Genomic DNA, 8,857 nt, shown 5'->3' with positions numbered 1-8,857 from the left:
TTCACACCACAGCCAGCCAACACCCACGTGGAGGATGGATCTGGCTCAAGCAAGGCCCCACGTGGCAGTGGGGCATCAAGTAAGGTGTTTGAATAATAAAGACAGCATTGTTTTCCAAACTTATGTTTTTATTGGCAATCCTACCACACGTGGATTCACTGTCACCCACTGGTCATTACAGGACGCAGGGTTTCCCCTGAACCCCAGGTGTTGAAGTGAAGGCGAGCGAGAAGTGCAGTGCCCCTGTGGGCAGAGCTGCAGGAAGCCCCATCTCTTCCTCAGACGAGGAGCACTGCGCCCCCCTGCTCCCCTCCTCGGGCTGCTGCCCACTGGCACCCTCTGCTTCCAGTGGGGCCCGTGCCCAAGGTCTCAGCCTGAGCCCAGAGCACCCGGCTCCAGGATGGGGAAGACGTGCCCTGTTAACACAGCCCTGCCCCCTTCCCTTCCCTTCCCACCCCAGCCCTTGCTAGACACCTCGCGCAGGCGCGCGAAGGTGACGGGCCGCCGCCGGGTCCCCCAACCGAGTCTCGCAAAGCAGGTGGGCCGGAAGCGGGTGCCTGCACGTGCCCCGGGGCCGGGCCAGGGCCCGCGACGGTGGACGCAGAGGTGACAGGCCCGCACGGAACCCCCCGCCTCCCACCGGGGCCGAGCCGGCTCCCAGAACACCTCGGCCACCCACAGGAGGCGGCTGCGCCGGATAGTGGGCACTACCCCGCCTCGCCCGTCATGGGGTGGGGGTGGGGGAGGGGCCGCCCCCACGGCAACCGCCGGCGCGACACCAACCGCCACAGCCCGGTCCGGAGCCGGACGAACAGAAGCAACGTCGACGCCTGCGCGGTGAAGATGTGCGGGAGGGAGGGAAGAAGGAAGTGAGGCAGCCGGCCTGGGGCGACTACAGCTCCCAGCATGCACTGCAGCACGGCACTGCGACCCGGCGTTGAGCAATGTAGTTGTCCAGTCTCGGTTGGGGGACCCGGCGGCGGCCCGTCACCTTCGCGCGCCTGCGCGAGGTGTCTAGCAAGGGCTCGGGTGGGAAGGGAAGGGAAGGGGGCAGGGCTGTGTTAACAGGGCACGTCCTGAGGAGGTCCCTAACTCTGTGCTGGGAACCAAGCTCCCTCCTGCATCACCTCTCCTCCTTCTCCCTGTAGTTCCAGCGAGCACAGGCCATCAAACAGTAGCATCCCCATGTCCCAGACAAGGGTTCACCCATCATGGATGTTTACCATAGGATGATCCAGGATGGGGAAGAGAGGAGGGGAGAAATCAGGCTGCTGAAGAAACCTGTTGCTGTACAGCTGGAAGCAACAGGCCAGGATCATTTACAGAAAGGAGCCAGGGAAAAACGTCAGGGTCACCCTAACAACGTGATTTCACATCACACTCACTGTGGCAGCTCCACCTGCAAAACAAGCTGGCAGGCCTCGCAGCAGTTTCCCCACTGCTTCAAAACCCATCCGGCTGACAGGTCTAGCTGGTCCCTTGCCAGTCTCCAGAGAGAGCCTAACACTGAAGTCTCCTCTTATTTCAGAGTAGTAAAGCACTGGACAGGTTGCTACTAAACCAGTTTTAAAGGGACAGAACCTTGTCACCATCCCATGTAAGCCAGCACCCCACACCAAGAGCAGCCTCAGCAGCAGTGGCATTTCCTACCAACCCTCTTACAACCTTTTTAGGTTGGGTGAAAGTTGGACTACTAATAATCAGTGCTGCCGCTAAAAAACTTAGATGAGGCAGTCAGTACAAATATGCCTGGGCACAATCCCTGTTGGTAGGAGGGGAGAGAGACAGTCATGTCTAAGGAGTGCAAGATTTTTTTAAAGAAATTAAATGAGTGATTTGCAGCTCTCTTCCAACAATATTCAACTGGAACGGAGCTAAATCCCTAATCTATTGCTTTCTAGGTCTCAGCTCCCCAGTCAAGAGCGACAGTTCCAGAGGGTCAGTGACCTACTAGCTGGCCCACCCATTCACCACTGTCCCAATGTTTTTCTTTCATATGACATTTTAAGATTAAAACATTCATACATTAATATCCAAATCTGATAACCCTTCCACTGCTTCAGGGGTAGCTGCATGGATTAATTTTAGAGCCCATTAAATGATCTAATTGGGTGATCATTCACTACGTGTTGCACCATCTGAAAAATAGCACCACAATGGAAACCCAGTGTCTTTGATTCTCCATTTGTACTGTTCCAATGCATTCAGCAGATTCAGGCAGCAAAGGCTGGGTGTCTGAGTGAGACCTTTATTGAGCACAGTCTGACTCTCCCATGTGCACACATGCAGGAAGTGCCAGGGTGCACCTAGCAGCATGACAAACGGATACCTTAAATACAGTAACAAGATACAACAAAACGCAAGGCCCAGGGGTTGGCTGTAGCAGTGCTAGTTTAACAACACAGCCAGACCAGGTCCTTTGGGGAAATGTGATATCTTGGATTAGACTGACTAAATTTATATATCACATTTCCCCAAAGAACCCGGTCTCACTACCAGTCCCCGCAGGCGAGCGGCCGGGCCGACCCAGGCTGCGCTCCCATCGCCGGCGGTTATTTCCGGATGAGGAAGTCCTCATACTGCAGCGTCGCCACCTTTTTCTCGTTGCGGAACTCGGCTCGGTCGATGCGGGACTTGGGGCTGCCTGTGTCCCGCAGCCACTGCTGCAGCTGCCGCACAGCGGCGGCTGGGCCCTGCACCTGCCCCTGCACAGTGCCGCGCTCTGTGTTCCGGACCCAGCCGACCAGCCCCAGCTGCCTCCCCTCGGCCTGCGTGGGGAAACGAGAGACAGGGACACCCCGCGTTAGAGCCGGCGCCGCGCATCGCCATCGCGGCCGCACCCAGGGCGGGGCGGGGCGGGGCGGGGCGGGGCGGGGTAAACCCACACCTGCGTGTGCTTGCGAAAGAAGACGCCCTGCACCTTGCCGAAGACCTCGTAGTCCACAGAAACGAGGTTGTCCATGGCGGCACCGGCCTGGCACACAAGCACCGCACACAGCGTCAGCAGCCAGCCCCGGCCGCTCCCCGCGGACGCCATGCCGGAAACCCAGCGCGTACGCCCTCCCCGCGCCCAATGGGGGCAACCCGCACCCCTGCCTCATGAGTAATGGAGAAGGGGCGGGGCCTCGCCGCCCCGCCCCACTCACCTGCCTGCCGCCAATAGGACCCGCCCCAACCACCCCAACGGCTGCACAGTCCCCGCCCACCCACCGCGCGCCTAGCCTTTACGGGCGCGGGGTCATAGAGCCGAAGTTCGTCTGTGAGCAGAGCGGCTCCAAACCAGACAGGCGAAGCCCGCCAAGGCGTAGAGCGGAAATGAAGGCGAGCCGTGTCGGAAGTAGCGTTGACGCGCCTGGTTCCTAGGCAACTGTAGTAAACAGTCCGCGCGCCGTGCTCGGGGTTGCAGGGAGCGGGCCGCAGACCCAGGTGAGGAGGTCTCCTCACCCCACAGAGGTCCCTGCCGGGTGGGCCGGGGTGTCGGGGCCGCGCGGGCAGGTGCGGCAGGACCCAGCCTCCAGCCGCGGCATCACCTCCCCGGCCCGCGGACTCCTTAGCTGGAACTGGCAGCAGAGCGGGGCAGTCCCGCCGCCGCCTGCCCCTAGTCCCAGGCAGGCCCAGAGGGAGCCAATCGGGTGCTTCCTGCCTCCCGGCCCGGTGGAGCAGCGGGCGTTGGCCCGCTCCCCGCCGTCACGTCACAATCCCTTGCCACCAATCAGCAGCTCAGCGACATTCAAGCTAGCCCGAGGCAGAAGGGCAGCGCGTGCGGCGGGTTGACGCCTGCGGACGGGCCGCACGGGGTACTGGGGCCACCGCAGTGCCGACCCCTCCCGCCTGGGGCACTGGGCTGCGCTCGCACCGCTTGCAGCCGCGTGGCCCCAGGGCCCCCCCTGCGAAAGGAACAGAAGTCCCCGGTGTTTCCTGCCGCAGTCTCACTCCGGGCTGCGCTCCTGCTTCCAATGCCAAACATGCCCCCGATGCCAGATGCCCTGAAGGGCGGAGGTGCCTGGTCCGGCAGCGCGGGGGGGATGGTGAGCCAGAAGCTGCCTTCCCTAGTTTTGCAGCATTTCTATATGCTGAGCCCAACTCCAGCTCCTGGTGGGACTCGTGGCCACCAGATGCTGTGGAAGCTGCCAGTGCAGCCAGCCTCAGGGGTTGGACAACTCCTTGGAAGAAAAGGGCTTCGGGAGCTACTGAAGCGAGGGGCACACCCAGAAAGAGGGAGCCTCTGAATCGGAACTGCCTAGACCTTGAGTGCTGGAGGCTGCTGGGCAGAGAGGAGCCTGGTCAGACCCAGTTCACTCCCCCTTTCAGCACCTGCCCCTTGCCCCCATGTGCCAGGTGACCAGGCAAGATAGACTGACCCAGTCAATGGCAAATCTTATGTTCTTGCATACGGGCCCAGCACTGCCATATGCTAAATATGAAATTACCACATTGGAAGCTCAAATTATATTTTCCGAAAAACTATCATACACTGAAAAAAAAAAGTATGCAAATAAATCTTATTTGTATTGCTCACTGTAACTCAACAGTGAGAACTGGGTTAAAGTCAAAGCATTTCTTTAGTTTGAGGCAAGCAGTCATACAAAAGTGCTGACAGTGAACCTGAAAGTCAGTTACAATTCCCTGAAAGTGACTTGGGTTTTGTATATGCTGCATCATTTAACTGCCTTAAAAATATCTTACACTTTGAACACTTCACTATTATCTATTGTGCATCATCCAAGGGTTGAAATGATTGTACAAATACAATAATTACCCTACACCTGGCGGTGCTGTATGGGTCTCCCTTGGGAGAATCTAAAGGACAACAACCTCCCTGGGGAGTAGTGTAAGGGGGAAGCTCTCAGGAGGGGCACTATGGCCCCTGCTAGGTTTCATATATGATGCAATTAATTGATGAATCATGCAATAGCTGTAGACTGGCCACATGTGCAAAGTAATGACCTTACCATAAAAATGTCTATCTAGCTATAACAAGAGCCAACCAGCTACCAAGTCTGTGCTTGAAAAGGTGTAACAATTTTATAGCTGGTTTCTGTCCAGCTTAAATTTGAACGTGTGGCATGGCCCTATGAGATCTTATTAGGCAAGACTTCCCTGACATCCGAGTTAATTCCTGCTGCCTCTGTACTGGGATGAAACCCAGGCTTGGAAAGGAACAAGGAGCCCTTATCCCCAACTGTATTAGCAAGCAATTGAGCCAGAAGAGGAGCTCAGGGAGTGAATAGAGTCTCAGAGTATAGAGAAATGGAAAAAGGTCCATGGGTTCCTTCATTTCCTTTAGAACTGGTCAGTGCCCTGCCCCTAGAGTGTACATTTTCAGGAAGAAGCACTAACTGGGAATCTGACCAGTCAGTAATTACTCTATTTCTGCCCCCAGGCTCTACCACAGCCTCTGAATGGCTCAGCTACAGCTGGCCTTGTATACACATGTGGATTCTGTGGTGGCATCTCCTGGTCTTCCCTTGATAGGGCAGGAGAGGTATCACTCCAAGGCCCTTGGGCATCAGACCCAGCTTGAACACCTGAAGAACAACTTCCAGCAGCAATTCCTCCATGACAAAGAGGAGAGGCTGAAGGGTCTGTGCACCCACAAAGCCCAGAGCTATTCATGCTCTCTCTCTGCTGGGAGCAAACAACAGAACCCTGGGCAGGCCAGCTTCTACTCTGCAGGACCCCACAGCAGATACCCTACCAATCAGGCCAATACTCTGCCTTCCAAATGGATAGCCAGGCGAAGAGGAGTGGACCGGTCATACCCCCTGAAACCAGTCTTTTACTGCAAGGCTGGAAATGTTCCAGTGGCAAGTGCTGGTCAGCTCAGAAGTCCCCAAGCCATGGAGGGTTCTCCCAGTAGCAGGTCTAGCTCAAAGAACAAAGGGAATTTTACAACAGCCAGGGCCCTGCCGGATACAGAGGCATCACCTTGGTCAGCAGAGCCTAAGCATTCAGCCTCTCGTTTGGACAGACCAGAGTTGGGTTACATTCAAAGGTTGGAGGCAGCTGGACAGAGCATGGAGGTGGAGATCCGCAGGAAAGAGGCCCTCCTCTGGGAGAAGCTAAAGAGAACAGAGGAGGAACTCAGAAGGATCCAGAGAGAGAGGGAGCAGGTGGAGGTGGAAGAGAGAAAGGCAACAGGGGTGCTGACAGAGGCACGAAAGATGCCTGAAAGAAAGGAAAATGTTTGCAGAGCTACCACCAGACCCAGTGAGGGGTGCTATAACCAGGGGCAGTCGCCAGAGGGTGCCAGTCTTATGACTGGCATCAGTTTCCTTCCCTGGGAACTGGGCATTGAGAGACTCGAGAAAGAACGGCTGGTAGCCAGCAATAACAAAATTCGAGACCACATCCCTCTGGAGAGCTTGGCCTCCCGCCCAGAGCTGGTTTTGAACTATAGCCAGGCTCCATCTGCAGCAGCTCTCTCCCACCAAGTCTTAAGCCACTACCAAGCAGCAGAGCCATTGTATGTGCAGGCCCCCACTGCTGCAGAGCAAGGGGAGCTTGGACAATGTGGTTTCTGTAGGCGCCAATTTCTCTGCTTTAGGCTGGAGAAGCACAAGAACATCTGCAGCAAGAATCAGGGCTCCAGAAGGAAGGTATTTGACTCAAGCAAGGCCAGAGCCAAGGGCACTGAACTGGAGCAATTTAGGCAATGGAAGGCCTCAGACATCCCACAGGTAACATGCACCCTTCTGTGGCTGCCTTTGCTCAGACTCCCCTTTCCTTCGGGTCTTGCAGTAAGGCACCTGGAATTAGACTTGTGTAATGTGTACCATATCCCACCCCCTCCATTCAGGCTCCTTTACATCTAACCCTCTCTTGGGGAAGTTGGCAATGAACCAGCTCAAGGTTATAGCTCAAGGCAGCAATACCTTGAAAGTGGGGTCTGTACTGTTCACACAAGGTACAGATATGAAACAACCTGCTCACAGGGAAGCCTTCTTGCTCATTACTGAGTTTCTTGTGTGGTCCCTAGCACCTGGGCCTGAGGCACTGAAGCATGCCTCAGTCCTTCCCCGTCACTGTGAATATGCCAGAGCAGTCCCTGGGGAAGTATATCCTTAGGCAGTCTTGCAGACTCCCTAGCAGTGGGAAATTCTGTTTGTGATCTACTGAGTGCTCTGCTGTTTGCTTCTCTGTGCCCATGTGACTGCCCCAGGTTCACAGCTGTGACAGTAGCACCAGCACCATCAAACTGCCCCTAAGCTCCAAGCAGGCTTCACCTGCTCCTTTTGTGAGACCCTCAAGCTGAAGGGAGCATGTAGAAGCAGCAGCTACCCCCAACTCTTCTGAGGTGAAGTTTTGTGAGAGGGTGTTGAATCTACTGGGGGAAAGGGAGTTCTGCACTGAGGCGGGCTTGGGGCGAGAGGGCTAGGGGGAATCTCCCAATAAGAGGGTGAGTAGAGGCTGGACTTGGAGCCAGTGCAGCTGTTGCTCCTTCCTTCTGCACTAACTGCACCTCCTACCTTGCAGGATGAGCCACCTCAGACAAACAACTGGAGACAGAAGCATGAGTATTTCATCCGGACCCTGCGCCAGGCCCGCCAGGTGCAGCAGGTGCTGTCCAGAGGGGGAAAGCTCTCAGACTTGCCCCCACTGTCCCCAGTAGAGAACCCAGACTATGTCTCCTGCCCCCACTGCAGCCGCCGCTTCGCACCCAAAGTGGCTGAGAGACACATTCCCAAATGCAAGACCATCAAAAACAGACCCCCACCCCCACCCCAAAGGAGACGTTGCTAAATGGGATCTGGCCTCACCAGGGTCTGCCCTGGCTGCTCTTACAGCCTCATTTTGTGCTGTCACCCTTCCCCAAGCTGGCTGCTGTGGTATAAGATAGTCCCATGTACAAGGAGCCATGGACAGCGTATTAAAGTTTGTGTACTTTGAGCTGCGGCCAGCAGTTTCCTAAGCATGTAAGTGGGTCAGAGCAGCTTCCATCTCCACCCCTGCTCCTGGCTGGTTCCAGAGTCCTCCCTGTGTGACTGTACAAAGAGTCCAAGAGCACAATGTCTCATATGTAGGGAAAAGAACATGCTGCTATAGGCTATAGCAGGAGGGAAAACCAACTATGATCAGCAAACTGGTCCTCAGCATTCTGTTTAGCACCCACCTGAGGGCTTGTTCTTTCTGTTGGAAAATAGCAGTCAGACACAGAAGCTGCTAAGCTCCCTCATGATCCACCTCAGGCCTGCCACAGAGGAAGTCCCAGGTCTGAGGAGGGCCAACTGAAATTCATAGATTCATAGATGTTAGGGTCGGAAGGGACCTCAATAGATTATCGAGTCCAACCCCCTGCATAGGCAGGAAAGTGCGCTGGGTTCAGATGACCCCAGCCAGATGCCCGTCTAACCTCCTCTTGAAGACCCCCAGGGTAGGGGAGAGTACCACCTCCCTTGGGAGCCCATTCCAGATTTTGGCCACTCTAACTGTGAAGAAGTTCTTCCTCGTGTCCAGTTTAAATCTGCTCTCTGCTAGCTTATGGCCATTATTTCTTGTGACCCCCAGGGGCGCCTTGGTGAGTAGAGCCTCACCAATTCCCTTCTGCGCCCCCATGATGAATTTATAGGCAGCCACAAAGTCGCCTCTCAACCTTCTCTTGCGGAGGCTGAAGAGATCCAGGTGCCCTAGTCTCTCCTCATAGGGCTTGGCCTGCAAGCCCTTAGCCATATGAGTGACCCTTCTCTGGACCCTCTCCAGGTTATCCACATCTCTCTTAAAGTGTGGCGCCCAAACCTGGACACAGTATTCCAACTGCGGTCTGACCAGTGCCCAATAGAGGGGAAGTATCACCTCCTTGGTTTTGTTTGTCATGCTCTGCTGATGCATGATAAAGTGCAGTTAGCTTTGCTGATGA

At 55.7% G+C, this 8,857-nt stretch overlaps 2 protein-coding genes across 6 annotated transcripts; one reads left to right on the top strand and one right to left on the bottom strand.

Moving 5' to 3' along the window:
* Window positions 1-2,227: 2,227 nt before the first annotated feature.
* On the bottom strand, window positions 2,228-3,299 carry ACYP1 (acylphosphatase 1). Of its 4 annotated transcripts, none has more exons than XM_019518796.1 (3): window positions 3,147-3,153; window positions 2,888-2,974; window positions 2,228-2,768 (listed from the first exon to the last, which is right to left on the bottom strand). In XM_019518796.1, exons 2-3 carry the CDS (start codon window positions 2,960-2,962, stop codon window positions 2,553-2,555), a joined length of 291 nt encoding a protein of 96 aa, XP_019374341.1. In that variant the 5' UTR covers window positions 2,963-2,974; window positions 3,147-3,153; the 3' UTR covers window positions 2,228-2,552. The 4 variants fall into 4 exon arrangements, with proteins under 4 accessions (XP_019374341.1, XP_019374339.1, XP_019374338.1 ...); XM_019518795.1 differs by lacking the exon at window positions 3,147-3,153 and adding an exon at window positions 3,229-3,299 and having other exon boundaries at window positions 2,229-2,768; XM_019518794.1 differs by lacking the exon at window positions 3,147-3,153 and having other exon boundaries at window positions 2,921-3,122.
* A 53-nt stretch (window positions 3,300-3,352) lies between these two features.
* ZC2HC1C (zinc finger C2HC-type containing 1C) lies at window positions 3,353-7,896 on the top strand. Of its 2 annotated transcripts, XM_019518790.1 has the most exons (3): window positions 3,353-3,426; window positions 5,384-6,680; window positions 7,477-7,896. In XM_019518790.1, the coding sequence occupies exons 2-3, from the start codon at window positions 5,403-5,405 to the stop codon at window positions 7,741-7,743; spliced, it is 1,545 nt and encodes a 514-aa protein (XP_019374335.1). In that variant the 5' UTR covers window positions 3,353-3,426; window positions 5,384-5,402; the 3' UTR covers window positions 7,744-7,896. The 2 variants fall into 2 exon arrangements, with proteins under 2 accessions (XP_019374335.1, XP_019374334.1); XM_019518789.1 differs by lacking the exon at window positions 3,353-3,426 and having other exon boundaries at window positions 3,948-6,680.
* Window positions 7,897-8,857: the final 961 nt, after the last annotated feature.

The sequence above is a fragment of the Gavialis gangeticus genome, unplaced genomic scaffold (assembly GCF_001723915.1).
Source record: "Gavialis gangeticus isolate Ggan-Ray unplaced genomic scaffold, GavGan_comp1, whole genome shotgun sequence".
NCBI lineage: Eukaryota > Metazoa > Chordata > Crocodylia > Gavialidae > Gavialis > Gavialis gangeticus.
The sequence above is the reverse complement of the archived record's forward strand: the minus strand, read 5'-3'. Positions and strand labels throughout refer to the sequence as shown.

What these genes read in the sequence shown, in the direction of transcription:
- ACYP1 (XM_019518793.1), bottom strand. Translation starts at nt 3,037, where the DNA reads ATGGCGTCCGCGGGGAGCGGCCGGGGCTGGCTGCTGACGCTGTGTGCG. An exon ending in TCTTTCGCAAGCACACGCAG is followed by an intron (nt 2,769 to 2,887) that starts GTGTGGGTTTAC and finishes TTCCCCACGCAG; the next exon opens with GCCGAGGGGAGGCAGCTGGG.
- ZC2HC1C (XM_019518790.1), top strand. Translation starts at nt 5,403, where the DNA reads ATGGCTCAGCTACAGCTGGCCTTGTATACACATGTGGATTCTGTGGTG. An exon ending in AGGCCTCAGACATCCCACAG is followed by an intron (nt 6,681 to 7,476) that starts GTAACATGCACC and finishes CCTACCTTGCAG; the next exon opens with GATGAGCCACCTCAGACAAA.